Source organism: Bos indicus, chromosome 15, assembly GCF_029378745.1.
Source record: "Bos indicus isolate NIAB-ARS_2022 breed Sahiwal x Tharparkar chromosome 15, NIAB-ARS_B.indTharparkar_mat_pri_1.0, whole genome shotgun sequence".
Lineage (NCBI taxonomy): Eukaryota > Metazoa > Chordata > Mammalia > Artiodactyla > Bovidae > Bos > Bos indicus.
In genome coordinates this window covers 54,389,764-54,415,960 of record NC_091774.1, presented here as the reverse complement: position 1 = coordinate 54,415,960, position 26,197 = coordinate 54,389,764, and the positions used below count along the sequence as shown (strand labels likewise).

The 26,197-nt window shown below is 38.4% G+C and overlaps 1 protein-coding gene across 5 annotated transcripts in view; it reads right to left on the bottom strand.

Annotated features, from left to right (window-relative positions):
* The window catches only part of POLD3 (DNA polymerase delta 3, accessory subunit), a 44,291-nt gene that overhangs the window by 6,072 nt on the left and 12,022 nt on the right, over positions 1 to 26,197 (bottom strand). For 4 of the 5 annotated variants that reach the window (XM_019975571.2, XM_019975569.2, XM_019975570.2 and 1 more), the window contains exons 4-11: positions 20,250 to 20,289; positions 18,883 to 19,015; positions 13,810 to 14,074; positions 13,124 to 13,196; positions 10,902 to 11,067; positions 7,455 to 7,561; positions 1,590 to 1,699; positions 408 to 486 (exon numbers count right to left, since the gene is read on the bottom strand). In XM_019975571.2, the coding sequence (XP_019831130.1) occupies positions 408 to 486; positions 1,590 to 1,699; positions 7,455 to 7,561; positions 10,902 to 11,067; positions 13,124 to 13,196; positions 13,810 to 14,074; positions 18,883 to 19,015; positions 20,250 to 20,289 (973 nt within the window). Of the gene's footprint in view, positions 1 to 407; positions 487 to 1,589; positions 1,700 to 1,719; positions 3,104 to 7,454; positions 7,562 to 10,901; positions 11,068 to 13,123; positions 13,197 to 13,809; positions 14,075 to 18,882; positions 19,016 to 20,249; positions 20,290 to 26,197 lie in introns of those variants that run through there. The other variant, XM_070803894.1, reaches the window with a different exon arrangement.

Below are 26,197 nucleotides of genomic sequence, written 5' to 3'. Positions count from 1 at the left end.
GTATAAAATAAACGTTCAAAACAACCCCACTTGTTTCTCAGTGTCTTTGATAATACTTAAAGTTGGTATTGTGGTTTTCACCTTGAAAGTGTTTTTTTTAAATCTATTACTTCACGTGAATCTTCACAACAATCTCACATGTAGGCAAAATGGCTATTTTCCCCTCCACGCCACAGATCAAGAAACTCCCCAACCAGAGACGCTGCAACTTTTATCCAAGATCTCAAGTGTATGAAACAAACAGGAAGCAGGTACTCTGTAGTTGCAGTGTTCCCCGACTCAGCCACTCAGTGTGGGCCACAGCCAAGCAGCCAGCATCACATGGTGATGAGGCGCCCTGCTCTGTGAGGGATTAAGGTGCTCTCTACGGTCATAACTCTATCCCTGGAGCCAACATTTTTTCTTACCCATGCAGCCCTCCTCATCTGTAAAGGTTTTAGATTTCAGCACACGTTTTCGTTTTCTTTTGTTTTCTCCATCAGAGCCCTAAAAGGTCACAGGAAGATCAGAGGATACAACATTAAACTAACCAATCAAGCTGTAGAGAAGAACAAAATTTTTTTTTATCTTTTGACAATCACCCTCCAATATTTTATGAGGATAAAAAGTTACACAAGGTATCTACAAATTTCCCTTTAGGGGACCAGCCCAACCACAGACAAGTTATGCTCATTGATACCTCATTGTGAGAAGAGAGGCCGCATGCTGAGCAAAGAATTGTGTTCATTCAGTCAACAAACTTTTGTTGGAGAGAGTAGGCACCATGGTTAAAAAGACCAATAGGACAACAGCCTTAGTTGGAGGAGAGAGACAAGGAAAACAGACCACTGCGGTAAGGGCTTTAACGGAAGGCCACAGCAGATACTGGAAGCGCCCAGGGAAGGCCCCTAGACTGCAGGTCTCCAAGGCATCCAGCCTTGCTGCGGATACCTGCTAGTTCAGCCTCGACACTGCAACATTACAACTGTCTAATTCAGTATCAAAAAGGTTTACTTATACCAACTTCTTTTTCTCTCCACTGGCCTTTCACTCCATTTTCTTTTAAGCTAATGAGGAATTTAGTGCAAAATTTAAATGACAGTCAATGAATTAAGGAAAACTAATAATCATAAAGAAAAAAAAAAACAAAAAACAAACCCAACTTCTCAATCCTTCATTATTTACACTTAAAGATGCAGACAAGACCCAGCTGAAGATTACTGAAAACTGTATTTCCCCATTTGCAGCCCTTTTCTAGAAGAGCAACAAACACACATAAGTTGTTTGTTCTACTCTTTCACAAACTCTGCTACACTTAACTGTGCATAATGCCAATAGAAGTTGGATAGCACAGCTGCTCTGAAACTGGAAGTCATGAAAAACTAAAGAGCCCCCAGGATTGACCTCGGCTACATTCCTGAGATGATGCCCTATGGCTCAACTTGCCCTTCCTGTGAGAAGAGAGGGAATGTCCATTCTGTACCACCTACAGGAGAGCAGGATGAGATAGGAGCCAGCTACTGCCACATGTGAAGTGTAGAGCAGAGAACTAACGCAGCAGAGTGGCTTCATTCTTGGGCGATAAAGGACACATCCCAGTAAAGTTTTACCTTGACAGGAGGAGGCTCCGGCTCAGTCTTTAGCACTGGTTCAGGAGAAGGAGAAGGAGGAGGTGGGGATGGTGACTCAGCTTCATAAGCTCCAGGAGAGTCTGGTATGACTGAAATAAGGGAACAAACTTAGATAAGAGAACCACGACAGTGTCTGGTACAATGCCCGCTCACTAGTTCTCTACACTTCCATGTCCAGCAAAGGGTATTCTGCAAGCAGTAATTCACGACAATCAAGGACTCTGCAGTTATATATCTATTAATATACATATAACTAGACAGATATCTTTAAAATACACATTTTATCAATTTTCATATAAAGAGAATCAAAGAATCAAAAATTTTTAGAGCCGGCATCGTAAAGCAATTGTAGTCCAATTAAAAAAATTATTAGAGCTGGAATGTACCTTAGAGATCATCTTAGCTAGCTTCTAATTTTATAGATAAGTCAGGGTATGCAGTTGTTTTAAAAATATCCACTGATCATCTACCATGTGTCATCTATTTCAGTGACATTACTTCACTTTCTCCTTATAACAAACCTAAGAGACAAATACTATCATTCATACATTAGAGTTGGGTAAACAGAGGTTCTGAGAGGTTGATTAGCTTGCCAGGGGCACAGAGCTTGCAACTGAGGCAAGAGGTTTTAAACCCCAGTCAGTCTGATTCCGCAGCCTGACTATTTCAACTATCCCATGCTGCCTACCATGCAGGGACAGACATTTTCTTAAGATGAAGTAAGTGGAGAGAGTCCTCAGATTATACCAAGTGTGAGCACCTTTCAACGGAAGAGCTACAACTCCATTCCAACTACATTTGAAACACACCAACACATCCATCATTCCTTAAGCTTATGTCACTAAAAGCATACTGAAGGAGAACACTTGGGTTAATAATAAAGACTAAGGCAGACCAATATGGATCCTAGCATATGAAGGTGGGCAAGTTTTTAAAAAATCTCTATGAACTTCTGTTGTATGCAATAAATAATAGTAACAATGATTTTGTGACTGTGATTTAAGGACTATTTGCAATCACCTGAGATGTCCGTTAGACTTAAATTTTCCAGCTGACATTGAACAGCATAAACCATGGGGTTGTGGAATCATCTTTGAAATGATGATCACAATTATAGCTCTAACAACTAAGACTTGCTCATTATACGATCAGCAAGAAAAGAATATTTTAAGGAGACAAATATGATTATGGAAATGGTACCACCTGAAAAGAGAGCACCACCAGAGGGATCCCATCAGTTTTGAACAGTTCCAGAAACAGTGGTCTTAGTTTAAGGCCCATGAGAAGGGAAGTGAAAATCCTCAGCTGACCCATTGCTTAATCACCGCAAAGAAACTGCTGGTCAAGGGATTGGGGAGCTGCTTAGCCTCACCTGCTCCCTGAATCTCCTGGCTGTATTCAAATTCTTAGCACAAGTCTTGGATCTGAAATTCTCCCAACTCATTAGGTCAGTGTTAAAAATTATGACAGTGGAGAGTTCAAGGCCAAATGACCTAAAGAGGTGAAGCAGAACAACAGCCAGAAAGAAACAATAAATTACACACTTCAAGTATGAAATGGGCCCCCAAACTTTATAAACTCTAGGAAATAGAAACATAAAAGCAAAGTGGTCCAGCTATTAACCAGCACTGGGAGGCTAGAACATGTCAGGAGCTTGAGAAAGAAAAAGTCCAGTCAAACCACCAGAACCAAGCACCCATTTTCCTGAAGGTATAGTTATTAAGAAAGCTGTGAAGCAATGAGTTACAGTGGTAGGAGAGACGTTTATGCAGTGAGGACGCCAAAGAAAAGGAATTTTGAGTACTCAGTCATAAATTTATGAGTTCTGATTCTGTTTCCAGTTCTGCAACCACTTGACTTAACCAAGGAAAACACACAATCCCAGCGGCACCCTCTAAGACCCCCTCACTGCACGTGTGGAGCTGTTTAGAGCCCCCTTCAGACTCTTAAGCTCCATACAGGCAGAGGCACCACCACTTCCCTAGCGCTGAATATACAGTAACATTTTTAATAAAAGAATCATTTTCTGAACTATAATTGGGATGAGGAGCTTCTAAGTCAAGGAAGATTCGGCATATGCCTCCCTCTGCCTTCCACACACCCTCAATGAGAAACGTAACAATAATAAAGGAAAGAAATGTAACCCCCTCATAATAGGGAAGAGAATGTCACAGGAGCCAAGAGCTCCTAAGGAATAAGAAATTTCAACAAACCCTTGGAAGATGGAAGGCGGATGAGAAGAAGTTGACAAGAGAAGCATCAGTCAATTAGGTGAGTCTGATAGGAGAGGTTACTATTAATATATAACACTTATATATGTATTACTTAAATTTTTTTTTAATTACAATATTTTAAGAAAGGATAGGGAAAACAACTAGAATTTTCTGGGCTTACAAACATTAATCATTCATTTTTATAATAACCCCACAAAAATCACTATTACTATTTGTTTTATACAACCAAGGTTCAAAGAGACTTAATAAAAAAAATACTTGCCCACTTTCATATGTTAGAATCCATGTCTGTCTGCCTTAGTCTTTATTACCAAGACGACTGTACTCCTTCAACATATTTTTAGTGATATAAGCTATGGAATGATGGGTGCATTGGTGTGTTTTAAATATATTTGTAAGTGATTTTGCAGCTCTTCAGATGAAAGGTACTCAAGTAGTGAAACATCACTTACCCCAGGAAAGCACCCTTCACTGGGGCAGAATAAGAACTGTGGTAAAGATAATTGCAGGGATCTAGCAATGTAACCACTGTTTACCAGTTTTCTGGAAGAGATGGGTAATTAGAATTCCTGGAAACCATTCATAGCTTCCTAGGAAATTTTTTAAACTACTTATCTTAACCTTCAAAAAAGGGGTGGGGGTGGGTCATTTGCTTACCATTCTCTATAAACAATTTGCAAGGACTGAAAACGGTAGCAAAGCCTGAAACATACCAGTTAAAACTACTTTTTCCTAGCAATATAGATATTACTCTTCATGTTATTTCTTTCTGGGTCTGGCCTTTCTTTACTTTAGACAGAGAGTATACAGAACTGCTAACGGTGCTTATGAGTCTGCCAGGGAGAAAGAAAAAGGAATACTTTCTCGGGTATATAGTTAAGAATATGAAGTTGAAGGGAGTTTTCTGAGAGAAGGTACTTTCAAGTATATTATTACCATTAAACGCTTACTGACTTTCAACAGGAAAAGTGGGGTGAATATTAAGAAAACTGATTATATGTTAAGCATTGTCCTGGCACTTTTCAAACAGCATTTTATTTGATGTTCATAAAAGGCCTATCTTATGTGATAACATCCTATCTTAGAGAAGAGAAAACAAGGAACTGAAGAAGTAACCTGCCTAAAGTCACAGTCAGTAGTGGAGGTAAGCTTTTAAACCCAGGTCTGTCTGACTCCAAAGTCTCTGCCATTTGCTCCACTTCTGTTGCCAACTTCTAGCTGAAGATAGCTTACTGAACTGACAGCACATATTCAGCATAGCAGAAATAAAGCAATAGCAGGTTAGAGACTGTATGAAGGTTTAAAGTAAAATCCCATTGGCTCTGAGACAAAGAAGAAATTTAGGAATAAAATGGCAATAGTTTATAAATTTAGTCAAATGCCAAAAATTATCTTTCCCAGATAAAAAAAATCTGAGTGCCTCTGCTCTGTATCATGTTATAATGGGTTGCCCACCTCTTTCACATTTCTTCTCCCTTCCAGACTAAATAACCCCACTCTTATTTCTAGTCACTTAAGAGTATCATTTTTGTGAGCTAAGGATTAGAACTACAGAGAGTATTTCAGAAGTATGTAAAGAGTGTTCAATCAATCACAGTATTACGGCTGACTCCTTCACTAATACTAGAGTATCTAGTTTATTTTTTAATGTATATTAAGGCTGATGATTTCAAAGACTTATCCAGAATCTTCCTCAAGTTCTTTTCCTGGTTGGAATTAGGGATGACTGCTCCAGTTAGCACACATTCCTAAGTTACCTTCTAAGTTATTTTCCTATGTGTCTGCAGAGTTGCCTCTATTTCCTCAACTCTTAACCAATCAGAATGTTCCTTGATGGTTGTTTCATCTACACACTTCGAAATCTTCCTTTCTGTGATCTTGGTTAAATCATTTTGATAAATGACATGGAATGAGGATTCAGCATCCCACTGGGATGCTCACAATACCAAATCCCTATCTGTTTCACAGTCAACAAAAACCCTAAGTCGAGGGAGGAGTCCAAGGTGCAGCACAGTCAACCTGCTTGTACAGTTTCTCAGGTCTGTTCGTTTCCTTTGTGTGACTGCCATCTATAATTTGTTTTTCAGCTCACTCGAGATAACACTCCCCCAGTTTGGGTTGCCTCTGTTACCACTTTTAGTGCTTCTTATAGTAGTTTCTGGTAAGACTGGAGTTTAACAAGTTTAGCTTTGCCCTTCAACAGCATAGCAGGTTTCTTTTTTTGCATTCATTTCTCTTTAATCTCTTAAAGAATCTCTCAGTTTGTTTGCTTTCGTCTACCTTTACATGATGCTGAATCCCTTTGGATGAGAGTTCTGGCCATTTCCTAAAATAATATGCCATGAATTCATGGAGAATCAATCACAGCAGCTCAAGCTTTTCACCACCAGTTCTCAGAGCAGGCTTTTCAGAGATGAAGTCATATGGCATATCAGTCCAACCCAGAAATCCTTCTCTTTGGTCTTTTTTAAAAAAAATTTACTTGGCTGTACTGGGTCTTAGTTGCGGCACTAAGGGATCTTCATTGCCACGTGCATGAAGAATCTTAGTTTCATGTAGGATCTAGTTCCCTGACCAGGGGTTGAACCTGGGCCCCATGTACTGGGAATGCAGTCTTAACCAGTGGACCATCAGAGAAGTCCCTCCTTTTTCTATATATTTTCATTTACATAATTTGGGAAGAATACTTGAATTGGCTCTTAGACTACTTGATCTTCTCTTAAAAGGCACATTAATTTTCCAGGCGAGATTCTTGCCCGTACTCTGTACTTATTTTACAGCAGTGTCTACAACTTAAAACTAGGAGGGTCCACAGTGTCATTCCTTTTCCACAACAACAATGCAGATTCATCTCAGTGTGCTTTTACTTATGTGGTACAAAACAGCACCATTACCCCTAATGCCTACAATCTCACTTTTTATAAGACACACATGAAGGTACCCAAAGGAAGAGCTCCATTTTATTTTTTAAAAAAGAAAATATCCTTGATAATAAATATAATAATAATCCTTATCCTCCTTCTCTTTGTGTTTGCTACTTTCACAAATTACCAGAAGATTATGGTTCTTGTTAAAAGGTTAAAAGTTGGTTTTGAACAGAAACAGGTACACTGTGTCTCTCAGTCCTAGGATTACTATTGTCACTGCAACCCATAATAAGCAACTTTTTAGCTTCTTGAGCTAAAGTCATCACAAGAAGAACTGACCCTTCTGTGGACCGAATATTTGTGTTCCCTCAAAATTTATATGTTGAAGCCCAAATCATCAATAGTAGCAGGAAAGGGACCTTTGGGAGATAAAACGAGGACAGGACTGTAATGAATGAGATTAGAGACACAAAGAAGATGATTTCTTTCTCTACCATGGATAACACGAAAGGAGGTATTCTTCTACAAATGAGGAAGAGAGCCTCTCCCAGGAACTGAATCAGCTTGTACCTTGATTTTGAACTTCTCAGCCTTCAGAACTATAAGGAATAAAGTCCTGTGGTTTATGCCTCCCAGTCTATGGTATTCTTATAATAGCAGCCCAATTTGACTGAGACAATCCCACTAGCCAAAAATTAAAATTTTAAATTAAAATTTAAAATAAAAAAATTAGCAATGCCCACCTTCATCTTCACTGCTATCAGACTCAGGAAGTTTGATTCTTCTCCTCTTTTTCTTCATGTTTTCAGTTTCTTTTGTCTCATCATCAGATAACTCCATTTGCTTCCTCCTGTTGCCATTTGGGAATAATTTAAGCATGTTACACAAAATAAAAATATAAGTATTCATAAGCTACTATCGGCCTTGCTTCATAATTCATGAACTTAATTCCAGAGGGTAGAAAATAAAAGTAGGATACTCCACTAACTACCCACACACAACTAAGTCACTTCAGAATAAAAACTTCCTCTAGCTCTCTAAAGACCACTGTAAGCTACTTACCAGATCATTGAAAATTTCTTTAAATTCCTTACTTCCCCTACTTTTGATTCAGTCATTCAACAAGCATTATAAATGCATTCATAATTCATTAAGTCAACAAGCATTATGAATGCAACAGTTGAATGACTGTTGATTCAGTCATTCAACAAGCATTAAATAAGCAGCTACTACTTACATAAAGACGTTTTGCTAAACACCCAGATGCAAAGATCAAAAAAGTACCATTGTTCTTAAGAAGCTCTGGCAGGAAAAACAGATACAAATACCACTGACTATAAAATACAATATGATAAATTTTTCTGAACAAATAAATGTTAAGTGACATGAGTCTTATTTTAAAATCAAAATCTAAACAGTTTATCAGATAGAAAAGGGAGACATAATTTTATAAAGAAAGAACAACATGAACAAAGGCATAGGCAGAAAACATTAAGGTGACTCTAACTCTAAAATCACTGTGGATAGTGACTGCAGCCATGAAATTAAAAGACACTTGCTCCTTGGAAGAAAAGCTATGACAAACCTACAAAGCGTATTAAAAAGCAGAGACATCACTTTGCTGACAAAGGTCCATATAGTCAAAGCTATGGTTTTTTCCAGTAGTCACATATGGATGTGAGAGTTGGACCATAAAGAAGGCTGAGTGCCAAAGAATTGATGCTTTTGAACTGTGGTGCTGGAGGACTCTTGAGAGTCTCTTAGACAGCAAGGAGACCAGACCAGTCAATCCTAAAGGAAGTCAACTCTGAATATTCATTGGAAGGACTGATGCTGAAGCTGAAGCTCCAAAACTTTGGCCACCTGATGCAAAGAGCCAACTCACTGGAAAAGACTGCTACTGGCAAAGACTGAGGGCAGGAGGAGAAGGGGATGACAGAGGATGAGATGGTTGGATGGCATCACAGACTCAATGGACGTGAGTCTGAGCAAACTCCAGGAGACAGTGAAGGACAGGGAAGCCTGGTGTGCTGCAGTCCATGAGGTCGCAGAGTCAGACACGACTTAGCAACTGAACAGCAACAATGACATAATAAAAAAACCTAAATTCATCTTGACATTATTTAGCTCTTCTATCTGGATACTCCACCACACTATTCATTCAATCAACAATAATTTATCAAGGGCCTACTGTGTGTTACAGACACAAATAAGGACAAGACATAGTTTTTACCTTCAACCATACTTTTTTTTTTTTAATTTTTCATACTTCTTATATAACAAATATCAATATATTTTTTTACCTTAAGCTAGACAAAGAATACACCCAAAGCAGAAGGAAATAATAAAGAGCAGAAATCAATGAAACAGAAAATTTTAAACGGTAAAAGTTATTTTTCAAGAAAACTAATAAAATCAGTAAGACTTTTATAAGATTGATAAAAAGTATATAGTACCAGTACTAGGAATGAAAGAAGAAATCTGTAGCAATACCTACAGATTCTGTAGATATTCAAAGAATAAGGTTATATATATTAAGAACAATTTTAACTTAGATGAAATACATTTTTTTAAAAACACATTCAAAACTGACCACAAAAGAATAAAGATGTACTTGAATAGCTCTATTTAAAGAAATCAAATTCATAATAAAAATTTTCCCACAAAGAAAACTCCAAGCCTGGATCCACTGGTGAATTTTATCAAATTTTTAAGAAAAAAAAAAAAAACAAAACATATCTTACATAAACTCTTTTGGAAAACAGAGGAAGAAGATACTCCTCTTAACTAATCACATGAAATGAGCATAACTTTGATACTGAAATCTGGTAAAGACATTACCAGCAAAGATAATATAACTGATTATACCCCCATAAACATAGATGCAAAAAATTATTAACATTAACAAATCAAATCTAGCAATATATAAAAAGGATAATACATCATGACCAAGTGGGGTTTATCTCAAGAATGCAAGGTTGGTTTAAAATTTGAGAACTAGTCGGTGTAATTCACCACATTAACAGAAACACCATACATTTACCTCAATAAATGTAGAAAAAGTATCTGTCAAAATTCAACACTCATTTATAAACACCATACATTCACCTCAATAAATGTAGAAGAAGTATCTGTCAAAACTCAACACTCATTTTATAAAACATCAAACTAAGAACAGAAAAGAACTTCCTGAATCTGGTAAAGTTCATGTATTAAAATGCCAACTCTTTGCGACCCCATGGACTGTATAGTACATGAAATTCTCCAGGCCAGAATACTGGAGTGGGTAGCCATTCCCTTTTCCAGGGGATCTTCCCAACCCAGGGATTGAACCCAGGTCTCCTGCGTTGCAGGCGGATTCTTTACCAGCTGAACCACAAGGGAAGACCATGTGTTAAAAACAGAGAGTTAACATCCCACTTGGTGGTGAAATACTGAATGTGATCCTGGCAGTAACTATCAATGAGAATTGTACTCACGGGAGGAGACATTTTAACCCATCCATATCACACATTCTGAGGAGGTGAGGCCCACTGGACAGAGCTTTGACCCTCTGCAACTTCAGCATTTTGTTTATGTTTTCTAATAGAGTGGCCACAACCTTGCCACAAAACTCAAGTATTTCTGGGCCTATCAGTGCTGACAGTGTCCTTTAGAATTTCTTTCAACAGACCAGTTCCTACCAACTATGAGGTAGTGTCTCAAATTCCTGGATTCATTTTTAACAGCTTGTGTGCTTTTTATTTTCTTTTCTAATTACATTTTACCACTTGAAAAATAAACTCATTGATACAAAAAGAAAACAAAGAACTTTTTCTCTTAAATTTCACTGGAAACAGTAACCCCTCATCTGGCAATCTAAGGTGAAAAACAGCCACAGAGACATATGCTCAGGCACACTTACGCCATGCCCACAAGTATAAACTGAAGTAAAGAAGACAATCAATTTAGATCAATGGGGCCCCAAAAAACTGGCTTTGGGCTCTACATCACCCGAACTGGTTGATTCAAGTTCTGCTTCACTAGATAAGCTATGGAGCGTCTCTCTCAATTTTGGTTATACAGCTGTATCCCTAAGGCATTAAGTAGGATTTAGTACTCAACTGAAAACTGCCTGCCTGTCAATAAGCCCAGACCTTTTCACCCCCAGCAGAGACACTCTTCCCTCACAAGCAACAAAATTTTCCTACCTTTTTTTTTCTTTCTGTTGCATCCTAACAGGCTCTGCTTTTTTGCTAGATTTCTTCAGGTCCACAGGGGCTGCCAGCTTTGGTTCAGTGACAGACAGAGGAGGTTGCTCCACTTTTTTTTCTTCTTTCACTTCTTGTTCTGAATCCAAATTGACTTTAAGTTTATCTATAAATAAAGTATAGCAGATGATATATAACCCCGTCGTGCAATATTAATTTATCATTCCTTTGACAGTTTACTAAGTGCCAGGTAATATATTAGGAACATGGGCTAAAGGGATGAAAAACAGTCCCCGTCCTAACAGAGCTCATGGTCTAGTCAAGAGAACATTTCTCCTTTCCAACTACCACTCTAGTTGAAACTGTTTTCATTTCTGCCTCCTGCTAATCCCTCATTATATCATAGCCCCCAGGCCAAATGATAGTAAAAGTAGGACTTAGAAAAAAATGAATACAAATTTATGAAGTACCAACATTCTCATTTGTTATGAGGAAATTAAGAGTCAGAGGGATTAAAGATGTTTCCCAAGAATATGCAGCTTATGAATTATGACAGCAGAAAAGCATCTCCTTTTTATACTGAAAAAAATATGAAAAACCTTTTTAAGCAAAGAAAGATAACAGATGACGACTTCCTAATTTGTCACCAATGCTGCAATTTTTAAAAATATATAAAACATTAAGGTGTTTGTTACTGAGACAGAATTCATATATCATAAAATTTACCCTTATAAACTGTACAATTCAGTGCTTAATTCCAACACCACTATCCAATTTTAGAACATTTCATCACCTCTAAAAGAAATCCTGTACTCCACAAACCATCCCTTAACAACCTCTCTGTCTCTCTAGGTTTGCCTATTCTGAACCTTTTGTATAAATGGAATCATATAACATGTGGCCTTTTGTGTTCAGCGTCTTTCATTTTGCCATTTTCAAGGTTCATCTATTTTGTAGCATGTCTCAGTACTTCATTGCTTTTTATAGCTGAAAAGTATTCCATCTGTCACATATTGTCTACCCATTCATAAGATGAAAGACCTTAGCATGATACGTTTTCACAGGAGGAGGAAGCCCTCCTTATGCACTGTGTGTACATGTGCTCAGTCATGTCTGACTCTGTGCAACCCCATGGACTGTAGCCCGCCATGCTCCTCTATCCATGGGATTTTCCAGGCAAGAATAATGGAATGGGTTTCCATTTCCTCCCCAAAGGAATCTTCCTGACCCAGGGATCAAACCCACATCACTTGTATCTCCTGCACTGGCCTTATGCATTGGGCCTGAAATAATACAATCACGCTTTCCCAGTAACCTGAAAGTAGCAAATTTTCATTATTTTTTTCAGAATATAAAAATGTTTTATGATAGCTTTTATGGGAAATAAAAAAACTATTACCCCAGTCTATCCCCTAACTACCATTTTGACCATCACAGAAAAGCAGATTTCTGACTAATTTTGCTTACATAGGCATGTAACAAAATTGCTTCCCACAAAATCTTTGTAAAGCATTATGCTCCAAGAAGTGTGCCATAATTACCCTTCAACTCCTGCATTCTTCCTGGTATTCTGGCCACATACTCTCAGGGGATGTGTATTTGATATGAGAAGTACGGAAATATGTGATTATTGGTTCTTTTTATTTGAAAGAATTCTCACCCAAATATATATTTTTAAATAAAGGAGATTTGCTTTCTCAAAATGTAAATATTTATAAATGGTCATTACTACCTGGGCCCTCTTAATTCAAACTGAGGTCTAGTTCATTACTGTAAGTAATCTGCAAAAATAAGAAAGGCAAAAAATTTGTTTTTGCAGCCCCTTAGGAAACAGAATGGTCATACCAGGCAAACCGACAAAGCATCCAAGATATTAACAGTACACTGTTTAACCAAGCAACTTCCCTTTTACTTTAATCACTCATTTTCAAGAACCCTATTATTTAATTCTCTTTCCAAGGCAGGAAGTAAAATCAAAAATAAGTAAACTATCCTTCAGGAGATCTCAACCAAACCCAGCTCACCAGTAAAATCCACTGTTCCAGTCGGTTATGTTCATCAATACACAGGTTTGTAGACTGCAAATTTATGTCAGGATGTAGGAAAACCACAGAGTAGTGTGTTAGATGGGTAAAAACTGTACAAGGTGGCCTTCACCTCCGATAAAAGGTTATTATATTAACATTCACATATTAGTCAAAGGAACCTAAGAACATGCTTACTCATAGCAGCTTTTCCAAAAAAATTGCTTATGACATTCCCCTTCCCTGGTGCCTTGGGGCCTACCGAAGATGCCTGAAAGCAAAGCAAAAGAAAACACACATGATTTTTTTTTCTGTGTTTAGGCTGTTCTTCAAGAAACAGTAAAAAATGTCAATAGTAGAACACACTGTCGTGATCATAGAGCCTCTATATTACCATGCCAGAGTGCGTACATACTAGGTATAAGAACAAAGCCAGACCACATAGCGTTTGGTATTCATCTCCAAAGCTTAGTTTCTCATAGTTTTTATAAAATTATTATCCATGAATGTGTCTAAACATTTTTTTATTATATTTAAAAACTACTTACTTTGACAGAATTAAAACAGATCAGAGGCAGTATGGTACAAAACGGGGAAAAACCTTCAGAACATTACATTTGTAATCACTGTAAGTGGAACTGCATTCTGGTTCCACCACTTAACAACAATATGACATCCAAATTACTTAACAAGATGACCTCTCCCTCACAGAACGGAAAATGAGGATTTAAACAAAGATCAAACTATCGGCCCAAGAATTAAACGACCTACACCAAAGTAGAAAAAACTAGAACTAAATATCAGAACCTTATATAATTAAACCACAACCACTGGAATTATCAAATGCTTTCTAGTTCCCCATTCTGAGCTGAGAGAAGACTTACATTCATTACTTCTTTAGCCTCTGTTTTGGTTTCCTTATTGGCATCTTGGGCTTTAGAAGCAGCTTTAGAAGCAAACATGCCCATGATTCCTTTGGGCTGCTGGGAACTCTGTTTGGGGACAGGTGGGCCGTGACCATTGGTCGTCAGCTCATCGCTGGCTTGCATCTCAGGTGATACCGGAGGATCTGACTGCTCAAGCTTTTCAGAAGAGGAGGATTCGGCAGGAGCTCTAGGAACTGCAGCTGCACACTGGATGGCACTAAACCTGAGGACAGAAATGTCACATTAAATTAACTGTCCATATCAAACCTTCCTTTCAAACTCTTGCTTCTTCTACACAATGCTTTCTAACCCTAATACTATAAAATTAGGAAATTTTACAATTAAAATGGATTTTAGAAATAAGTTTGTGCAACAAGTACTGGAGAGAGGTGAGTGAAGTCCTAGATTATACATCTTGTTGGTAATAAAACTAAGACTGAAAACAGGTGTCTTCTACCAAACTGTATGGGTATTTTTGCTTTTTTGAAAAAGCACCCTAATTCAAAATAGTAAGAATATACCAAACAATACGAAAATATTAGTAATTTCACCAACTGTGGTAAACCAAATGGTTATCTCTTATTTTTAAAGACCTCTACCTTATAGGGCTAGATATACCATAAATATTGACTAACTCAAAATTAAAGCTTTAAATATTAACAAATTTCCTGGCAACTCTCCTGACCAGAATGGATCATGCTTTAGAACACGGAATAAGCTGGGAACAGAGCCACTAGCTCCTGTAACCTGTGGTCCTTTATAGTCATTTGTTAATAATTTATAATAATCTCAACTAACAGCACCAGAGAAGTCTGCCCATAGCCAAGTGAAAAATTTGGCACACTTTGCATGCCATATTAAAGGGAACATTCATCTCTTCCTCTGTAATCACTGTAGATGTGCCTGTTTCACAAAATCCAAAATATAGTGTTCTATGTTGTAAATGGGTAACTGATCCATCCTTCTGAAATGGTTGTACTTAAAGCAAAGTTTTCCAACATTTCCTGACAAAGAACAACATTTTATTTCCCTCAGTCTTTTGCTTATTGAGGATAGGTGAGAGCTCCTTGAGGGTGAGTATATTATTCATCCTTTGTATTTCTGGTACCTAGTACAAGACCTGGCGCATACAAAGATTCAAAGAGAGATTATTTAAGATACTGAAAGTGAGTCTTCTGGCTTCTCTCCCTTCTTTAGTGTATCATCTCAACTTGGGATGGGAGAAGATGGAGGTTAAGAAACTATGTGATGATAGCAATTACCTTAGAGATCAACCAGGCACAACTTTGAGATTAACTGGCCTAAGGAAAAAAACCTGGATAAAATCATTTAATTTTTGAAGTAACTTTAGGCTGAACAGCCCCAAGCTAGAGTTCACAGCTCCAAAAACCTTCCACTGATTTATTACAGTCTACACAGAAAAACCTCGCATTAACACAAATATTTTGTGCATCAGAGTTAAGAACAGGCGGAAGTCATTTCCTTTCAACCACCATTCTTCCTCTCTGGCCCTGCAACGCCGCCATGCACAAGGAAAGAACAACGTTTTAGTTCATTGTCAGCATCTAAAGTTGGCCCCAAGACAACTCTTTCTCCATTTGGTCTACATTTCCACACCTTAGGGTCAGGACCAGGAACTGGCAATGAGGAAGAGACCAAGTTAGACTGGGAACATGTCTGAAGAGAGAAGAATCTGCTCAATCTAAAATATCAACTTTCTTCCTGTCATAGCACTTCTTAAAACACAGGAAACAATGAGTCAGATCTCAGTGGACCCATAATTCTCAGGACCAAACACAAACTTCTTAATTGGAAATAAATTCTTCACATTTCTTTTTTATTTGTTTATTTTCTTCACATTTCTACTGAGGATATTTTAAGTATTTAAGTAAAGTTTCATTAAAGTGTCTCCTACTATCACATTTCTACTTGCCATGTTTATTTTAGTGGTCTCTATGCAAATTTAATTTTGGACTTTTGTTACTTTTGTGTCACTTTTATTCTAGTTTCCTTACTTGCTAGATACAATAGAACTGATTTTTAGAGCTTGACATGCCACAACTAGATTTTAATACAGATTATTTTTGAAATCTAATAAGTTACATAAACATATCACGGTGTTTATGTTTTCTTATAATCCTTCTCTAAAAGACACCAGACATAAATTACTCTTTAGCAGTATAATTATATTTATCTAATAAATATTTGTATGCCTATTACATTCAAGGTTTTAAGCAGAAGAAAAAAAAAAAAGAGTCAATGTCTACCATTAATTCACTCAACAATTATTTATTTAATAGTTACCAGGTACCGTTTTAGGGATACAGTGGTTAACAAAATAAACGATCCCTATTCTCATGGAACTTACAGAAATTATTTTTGGCAATTCTATATCCACCTGGATATAGACCCAACTGTATCAGTTAATCCACCTCTTCCAGTATCGTCAACCATTTCTTCTTTTTATGGCTCTTTACTAATAATACAAGTTCAAGGCATTCTCAACTCTAAAAATGGATACATTTCCCCTACCCCCAAGTCTCAATTCCTCTGTAGCAGGTCACCTCTCTTTTTCCTCTGTTTCAGCATCAAACTTCCCAGAAAGTTGTCCCTATTTGCTATCCCACTGCCTTATATCCCCATCTACCCAGGTGACCAGAATCTGGCTGCTCCACTGAAACTGCTCTCACTAAGGCCATCACTTTTCAGTTCCTATTACATTCCACTTCTCAACAGGGTTTGATACTGTCAACAAGTCCCTCCTTCTTGAAACTCTCTTCTTAAGTTTTTAGAACTCCATACACTCGTGATTTTCCCCTTATCTCTGGCTGCTTCTGCTTAGGTCCCTCTTTTTCTGTCCACCCCTTAAAAAATAGCTATTACTTAAATAGCGCTTACTGTGTGCTAAGCACTGTTCTAAGTGCTTTACATGTATGTATTCACTTAATCCTCTACAACCCTGTTAGTCACTCAGTTGTGTCCAACTCTTTGTGACCCCAGGACTGTAGCCCACCAGGCTCCTCTGTCCATGAATTTCCCAGGCAAGAATACTGGAGAGGGTTGCCATTTCTTTCTCCAGGGGATCTTCCCAACCCAGGGATCAAACCCGGGTCTCCTGCATTGCAGGTAGACTATTTCCTGTCTGAGCCACCAGGGAAGCCCCTACAATCCTGAGGTTGATACTATTATCAGTTTCATTTTAGGAAAATGAAGCAGAAAGGTTAAATAATTTGCCCAAGATTACACAGTAACTGTGGCTAGAGTTTAACTTTCTGCTCTTCTTTCATCCTATACATTCTCTCTGCATGACTGTATCTACTGCTGTAGCCCAATTAATTACCTATTTTCTCTGATTCCAAAATGTCTATCTTTACCTCTTATTTCTCTCCTTAGCTCTAGACCCCTGTATCTATTGCACTGGACATCTCCACTTGGACTCCCCATCCAGTACTTAAACTCAACATATCCAAACCCAATTCGTCATTTTTCCCTTCTCCCAAAGCTTGCTCCTCCTCATATATCCCCATTCTTAGTGATGGTATCATCACCCATCCAGCAATTCAAACCAGAAACATGGCCATCATCCTTAATGTCATGAAGCACCCCACAATCTCCATCATAACACACTCTCTTGGTCCCACTACCAAACCATCCAGGTATTGATGGTATGACTCCTTAACCTATGTACCTCTCCACTCCCAATACCAACTCTATACTTCAGAGACTATCATCTCTACCCTGAATCACTGCAACATTTCTCCTTCATAGTGGCCTTGTGTGCAATTAGTTCCTTCAGATCCACTTTCACCATCACAGCCAGAGTGATCTTTCTGTAATACAATTCTGATCATTTCAATCATCTGCTTCAAAATCTTCAGTGGCTCCCCTGTGCAATAAAACCTAAACTTATCCTAGCAGTCAAAGCATAGAGTCTGACTCCTTATATCTTTATTTCCTGCCCCTCACTCTAGTTTTCAGGTATAGAAAACTACTGTGGTTCTGCATAAGCATCGTGTTTCCTCTCAGCCCTATCCTTCCTCTCCCACTTCCCTCTGCCTGGCTACTTCTTCTAGGCCTTTAAGCCTCAACTTAGATGCCATACCCTTCTACAAGCCATCTCTGTCTTGACTCCTCACTCCACCCCAACAAAAAAGGCAGGGATGAGTGGTCCCTCAACTTCCTCCTACACATTTATTCCTACTGTAGCACTGTCACACTATACCGTAACTGCCTCCCATAAGACCATCAGTTCCATAAGCAGGTATCAGGTTACAATCACTCTACGGTATGTGGCATGTCACACGTACTCATCAGATCTTTGCTGAATTAATTCAAATTATCTTGCTTAGTGCATGCCAAAGTAGTAGGTGTTCAATATATGTCTGAGAATCTGCTCCGAACCCTCCACACCACCTCACAAAGTAGGCATTATTATATCCAACTTAAAAATGATGAAACGAAAGCCCAAAAGAGTTTAAGTAACTTGTCCAAAGCCACTGGGCCATTAGCAGTGAAGTCAAAACTCCAGCCCATGACCATTAATTTCCAAAACCACGTACATTATAGTCCACCTCCTCCCCATGCTGTGAAGGATACAAAAGATGAATAAGATCTGATACTGGCTGTGGAAGATCAACTTGGATGATTTTGGATGGAAGGTAGAGGGATGTCAAATTAGGAATAGTTTTTTGAAGGACAACATGTCAACTGGTTCTTGAAGGGTGGGTAGGAATTAGACAAGCAGAGACTGGGGTAAAGGAGTAATGAGGGGGCACAACAAACAACATTTCTGGTGGCAGTGACAGGATAAATACATGAGAAGCAGATTTATGGGGAGTCTACTGGGGTTTTCAATATGGGTTGTGGCTATTTTTCACCTTATGATGTACTAATAAAACCAGGCATGTGTCTTACTGCAAGATAAATGAGGTTTTACTAGACTTGGCGTTCACTCTTAAGAGGCAGCCACTGTGTAAACATCTTACAAAATCAATTCGTAAAGAAGCCCACAAGGAACATTAAGGAGCTCACTTGCTGCAGTTCTGCAAGTTGCTTTTAAGGATGTCATAGTCGGTATTGAACAGAGGCCCACTGTCCTTCAGCATGGCTTTCTGGATGCTGTACACATGTACACTGGCAGTCACCGCTAGCTTGGACTTCACTGCTACAAGTCAACAGGAAAAGCAGTCTGTTAATACACAAACTTCATAGCATGTGGGGACTTTAACAAGAAACCCTTCTGCATTAACACCATTTGTAATCGGTGGTGGTCCAAAAAAGCTCTAAAAGGCCAAACAGTCATGTATACAGTATAGTATCAACTCTTCTGTCTGTGACAAGGACATTATGATAGGTAGGTGATGATGAGTCAGTTCTAAGTTCAGCACTGTGAGGGTATCACTCAACCAGTGGACACTCAGTAAATATTAATGAATAACTGATGATACTGTGATGTGTTTTTTGTTTTTCAGTCAGGGTAGAATCTATATATACTATATATAGTATACATATATATACTGTATATATAGAGTATATATACTCTAGCATATATACATAGCAACTGAGGAATAAGTAATTTCTACCTGAGAAGTCTTCTATTTTAGTTTATAGAAAGAAACTCTAAAACAATACTACTACTAATCAGATATGTCTTCAGAGGAAAATCACAAGAAAAAATTTTAGGTTCCATGATGGAAGGGACCATGCCTCACTTGTTCCAAGTCCCTAGTGCCTAGCATAGAGCTTGACATAGAGTAGATACTTACTATGTATCTACTGAATGAATAAATCTACCACTGTGAGAATTCAGAAAGAAAATCTTGGACATTTTCACTGTCTTGAATAATTCAGTTAATTTATAAGAAAACACTCCAGTGGTAGGCATCTTTATATACAAAGTATGACAGTGGTTTTGTCTTGAGACATCCAAGATCACGTGGCTATTCCAAAATTCCTTTGACTTGGGTATTAAAAAAATAGAACAGTAGCATTAACAGTCTTGAAATAGGTAGACAAATTTAACTTAGAAGTTATACTATGCCTTTCTGGCTTTATAATATCATTCTTTAATTTTCTTCCTAAAAAAATTGCTATGGAATACAACACGATATTTAGAGATGATTGTCTTTTTATAGTTAATGAGGTGTTCCATACGGTATTCGTAAGTGTTTTACATGTCTATCACGAGTTTTGAAATTCTGTGATAAAAGTGTTTTATCAATGTTAGCAGCTATTGGCCTTAAAAATGGGAAGTTAGTGGAGTATCATATTTTAACATGTTTCAGAAACTACTAATAAAAGAATATATGGCTCTCCAGTAAAACAGCTAAATATATATGCGATGTTAATGACACTGATGCCCTAAGAGGAAAAACTTGCTAAATCGCTAAAATACTTACCTTCCAATTTATCTTCTCTCACTACTGCAACCTTGTGGCACTGTAAGGAAATAACACTTCATTAGTATTTAAAGTATTAATAGTGCGACTTGCAGTTTTAAAGTTTCCTTACCAATAACTCAATTGCACTGGGATGTAAAATTAGAAACATTAGGTTCCTCTGAAAATATATGTTCCAGACCCATTTTTAACTTGCTTTCTTTAAAACTTCTCAATCAGGTTAAGGAAAGTGAGAGAGTATATATAAATCAATAACAAAAACAAAAAAACCCAAATTACAAAAAACACAGCATCTCAAACTTGCACTTTGCCTACTGCAAGAAGAGGAATTTTCAGTAAGTAACATAATGAGAATTATTGTATAATCATATGGAACCAGTTAAAAATTGGATCTGTCTTATACCATGCAAAAAAAATTCATTCTAAATGGATCAGAGATCTAAAAGTAAAGAATTAAACCATATATGCACAAGAAAATAAGGGTGAATTCTTCTAAAAACTAATATAACCTGAGAATACAGAAAAGTTTCTTGACTGCAATTCAAACCAGAAGTAACTGAAATTATCCATAAAAACTAACAAACCATTTTTGGTTAACAAAAAAACAATTTTAATTAAAAAGACAAATGGTCAAGTGGGAAAAATATCTACAACTTACATCACAAAGGGCTACCATACAGCTTCTAAAACAGAGAAAACAAAGACTAACAATCCTTTAGAAAATAGGCAAGAAGTATGAAGACACAGTTCACAGAAGAGAAATGCAGATGATGCTGAAACAGGACATGTGCTGTGTAGAAACAGGTGCTCTCATACATTGCTGGTAGGAATGGAAAATGGAGAGGTATTTGGCAATATTCATCAAAGTTCATATATAGCCTACCTCTAGGGACATAACCCTAAAACACTCTGGCAAAAACATAAAGCACATACACATTGAGCTATTCACTGTGGCACTGTATGTACTAATCAGACTGTAAATAACTCAAATAACTATCAGTAAGGGACTGCTGAATAAACTAAGGTATATCCATCAATGTAGGATCATGTGGCTGTAATAAGGAATGAGAAATACTTCTGCAAATACTACTGAGCCAGAGTAATGCTCAGGATCACTTACAAACCTTAAACTGCCTTTAGTCATCATATTGTTAGTAAAATTATTGGTTTTGCTTTTCTAAATCTCATGTATCTGGCTAAAGCAAATACATATTCCTTTTAATGTTAGGACAACCAAAGTTTACAACATAAGAAAAAAAGAGTAATGTAAAACTGAGTAAGTTTTTTAAAAATGTAATTGTAAGTTTGAACTGAGAATATCGGTATGTCTTCATAATGCATTTTCTCTTAAAAAAAAAAACAAGCATTCTTAAAAATGTCATGTTCTGCAAAATTGTACAATAAAAATTACAGAGCTTATGAGAAAAAGAGCATTAGGAACTAATCACTCAAACCTACGTAAAAGGAGCCCTAATAACAATAATTGGTACCCTCAGGAGAAAACATGGCAGCTGAGACAGTTTAGTACCTTTAAACGCTGCCTTAGGGAATATTAGAAATGCAGAAAAACAACACGGTGGAAATGCCAGTGCTAAAACAATGTAAATGAGAACAGAGCTCTGATTCAGTGGGTTCCTGTTAAGGGCAAAACAGGCGTAAGTTCAGCATCCATAAACCCAGAGCCTGGCTGGGGGCAGGCCCCTTGAGCTGTTAATCAAAAAAAAAGGGAAAATATGGCTAGTTGATGAGAGAAAGTTCCTCTTCATAGAAACATTTCAGTCAGTAAATCCAGATGGAATGACAGAATTAAAACATCACCATTTTGTAACTCCTGGAGAACTAATGATCAAGGTAATGATAAAAATCAATCTCAGCTAAAATCATCACATGACAAGCTAATGGGGAACCTAATAAAAAATGGATCAGGCCAACAACCTCTAACATCACAAAAAGAATCAACCGAACATTTCCTTTGAAACATTCAAATAATCCTTTGGAAGACTCTGCAGGATGAGATTAGAAGGAGATTTCTACTTTCTATGTATTATTAAGCAATTTTACAATAATAATAATCACTGGAAAAATAAAATTACTTACCTGTTTAAAAAGCCATAGATAACCTACGCATCTTTGAATCAGGTCTGCTTAATCTTGTTTCTAATATACAATGACATCTGATTTCATCTACACTTGCAAATATCTAATTAACATCTGGCTTGCCAAATAGTTTACTAACAAGGAAAGAATATGCTCAGTTCAGTCCAGTCGCTCAGTTGTGTCCGACTCCTTGCGACCCCATGAAATGCAGCACGCCAGGCCTCCCTGTCAATCACCAATTCCCAGAGTTCACTCAAACTCACATCCATCGAGTCGGTGATGCCATCCAACCATCTCATCCTCTGTCGTCCCCTTCTCCTCGTGCCCCAATCCCTCCCAGCATCAGAGTCTTTTCCAATGAGTCAACTCTTCACATGAGGTGGCCAAAGTACTAGAGTTTCAGCTTTAGCATCATTCCTTCCAAAGAAATCCCAGGGCTGATCTCCTTCAGAATGGACTGGTTGGATCTCCTTGCAGTCCAAGGGGACTCTCAAGAGTCTTCAATACCACAGTTCAAAAGCATCAATTCTTCAGTGCTCAGCTTTCTTCACAGTCCAACTCTCACATCCATACATGACCACTGGAAAAACCATAGCCTCGACTAGACGGACCTTTGTTGGCAAAGTAATGTCTCTGCTTTTGAATATGCTATCTAGGTTGGTCATAACTTTTCTTCCAAGGAGTAAGCGTCTTTTAATTTCATGGCTGCAGTCACCATCTGCAGTGATTCTGGAGCCCCCCAAAATAAAGTCTGACACTGTTTCCACTGTTTCCCCATCTATTTCTCATAAAGTGATGGGACCAGATGCCATGATCTTAGTTTTCTGAATGTTGAGCTTTAAGCCAACTTTTTCACTCTCCTCTTTCACTTTCATCAAGAGGCTTTTGAGTTCCTCTTCACTTCCTGTCATAAGGGTGGTGTCATCTGCACATCTGAGGTTATTGGTATTTCTTCCGGCAATCTTGATTCTAGCTTGTGCTTCATTCAGCCCAGCGTTTCTCATGATGTACTCTGCATAGAAGTTAAATAAGCAGGGTGACAATATACAGCCTTGACGTACTCCTTTTCCTATTTGGAAGAATATGCTAGTCATAGAATATAAGTCGGAGAAGGCAATGGCACCCCACTCCAGTACTTTTGCCTAGAAAATCCCATGGACGGAGGAGCCTGGTAGGCTCCAGTCCATGGGGTCGATAGAGTCGGACACGACTGAGCGACTTCACTTTCACTTTTCACTTTCATGCATTGGAGAAGGAAATGGCAACCCACTCCAGTGTTCTTGCCTGGAGAATCCCAGGGACAGGGAAGCCTGGTGGGCTGCCGTCTATGGGGTCACACAGAGTCGGACACGACTGAAGTGACTTAGCAGTAGCAGTAGAATATAAGTATCTTATAGCCTTTCAGTTCAGTTGAGTCACTCAGTCATGTCTGGCTCTTTGCAACCCCATGAGCTGCAGCATGCCAGGCCTCCCTGTCCATTACCAACTCCCGGAGCCTACCCAAACTCATGTCCATTGAGTCGGTGATGCCATCTCATCCTCCGTCGTCCCCTTTTCCTCCTGCCCTCAATTTTCCCCACCATCAGGGTCTTTCCAAATGAGTCAGCTCTTCGCATCAGGTAGCCAAAGTATTAGAGTTTCAGCTTCAACATCAGTCCTTCCAATGAACACCCAGGACTGATCTCCTTTAGGATGGACTGGTCTTCTCCAACACCACACTTCAAAAGCATCAACTCTTCAGTGTTCAGCTTTCTTTATAGTCCAACTCTCACATCCATACATGACTGCTGGAAAAACCATAGTCTTGACTAGACAGACCTTTGTCAGTAAAGTAATGTCTCTGCTTTTTAATATGCTGTCTAGGTTGGTCATAACTTTCCTTCCAGGGAGTAAGCATCTTTTAATATCATGGCTGCAATCACCATCTGCAGTGATTTTGCAGCCCCCCAAAATAAAGTTTCTCACTGTTTCCACTGTTTCCCCATCTATTTGCCATGAAGTGATGGGACCAGATGCCATGATCTTAGTTTTCTGAATGTTGAGCTTTAAGCCAACTTTTTCACTCTCCTCGGTAAAGCGTCTGCCTCCAGTGCAGGAGACCCGGGTTAGATCCCCAGGTTGGGAAGATCCCCTGGAGAAGGAAATGGCAACCCACTCCAGTACTCTTGCCTGAAAAATTCCATGGACTGAGGAGCCTGGTAGGGGTCCACGAGGTCACAAAGAGTTGGACATGACTGAGCGACTTCGCTTTCTTTCACTTTCAAGAGGTTCTTTAGTTCTTCTTCACTTTCTGCCATAAGGGTGGTGTCATCTGCGTATCTGAGGTTATTGATATTTCTCCCAGAAATCTAGATTCCAGCTTGTGCTTCATCCACCCCAGCATTTCTCATGATGTACTCTGCATAGAAGTTAAATAAGCAGGGTGACAATATACAGCCTTGACATACCTCCTTTTCCTATCTGGAACCAGTCTATTGTTTCATGTCCAGTTCGAACTGTTGCTTCTTGACCTGTATACAGGTTTCTCAAGCGGCAGGTCAGGTGGTCTGGTATGCCCATCTCTTTCAGAATTTTCCACAGTTTATTGTGATCAACACAGTCAAAGACTTTGGCATAGTCAATAAAGCAGAAATAGATGTTTTCTTGGAACTCTCCTGCTTTTTCAATAATCCAGTGGATGTTGGCAATTTGATCTCTGGTTCCTCTGCCTTTTCTAAAACCAGCTTGAACATCTGGAAGTTCATTGTTCATTCACGTATTGCTGAAGCCTGGCTTGGAGAATTTTGAGCATTACTTTACTAGCGTGTGAGATGAGTACAATTGTGCGGTAGTCTGAGCATTCTTTGGCATTGCCTTTCTTTGAGATTGGAATGAAAACACCTTTTCCAGTCCTGTGGCCACTGCTGAGTTTCCCAAATTTGCTGACATATTGAGTGCAGCACTTTCACAGCGTCATCTTTTAAGATTTGAAATAGCTCAACTGGGATTCCATCACCTCCACTCGCTTTGTTTGTAGTGATGCTTCCTAAGGCCCACTTGACTTCACATTCCAGGATGTCTGGTTCTAGGTCAGTGATCACATCATGGTGATTATCTGGGTCGTGAAGATCTTTTTTGTACAGTTCTTTTGTGTAGTCTTGCCACCTCTTCTTAATATCTTCTGCTTCTGTTAGGTCCATACCATTTCTGTCCTTTATTGAGCCCATCTTTGCGTGAAATGTTCCCTTGGTATCTCTAATTTTCTTGAAGAGATCTTTAGTGTTTCCCATTCTATTGTTTTCCTCTATTTCTTTGCGTTGATCGTAGTTCTGTTTCTCCTTGTAAATTACTAAATTGCCATTCCAATCTGGAATCTCACATTCTCAAGACTCTATTGATATAGGCCAAATACAGTAAGTATTTGGATAAATCTGGCTTCTGAACTTATGAGTCACAGGGAAAGTCAAAAGAGAAGAGGAAAACATGCATCTGTGTGTGATTCTCTGAGGATCTTGATCCTTGGGCTAAATTCTCTAGGGCTGGTGGTATGGGAGCAAAAGAACCTTCAGGTGAGGTTTAGGAAGTGAGAACCAAAGAGGTGTTCCTCAGTTAGGGGAGGAAGCAAGAAAGAAGGCATTAAGTTCCCAAGAATCAGTCTGGTACAGGAGAAGGAAAGGAGTTATTTCAGCAGAGCTTCTGGGGTGAAAGCTCAAATTAAAATCAAATTCACTTAAAAATTGTATTTGCTGAACACCTGTGTGGCTTGACATCTGAACAGGCTGGAAATTAACCAGCATTGTCCCCAATATAGCTTCAAAAGGAAGAAAGAGGAACAGAAACAGTCTGGAATGTCTTGTTGTCTAGGGAAATTG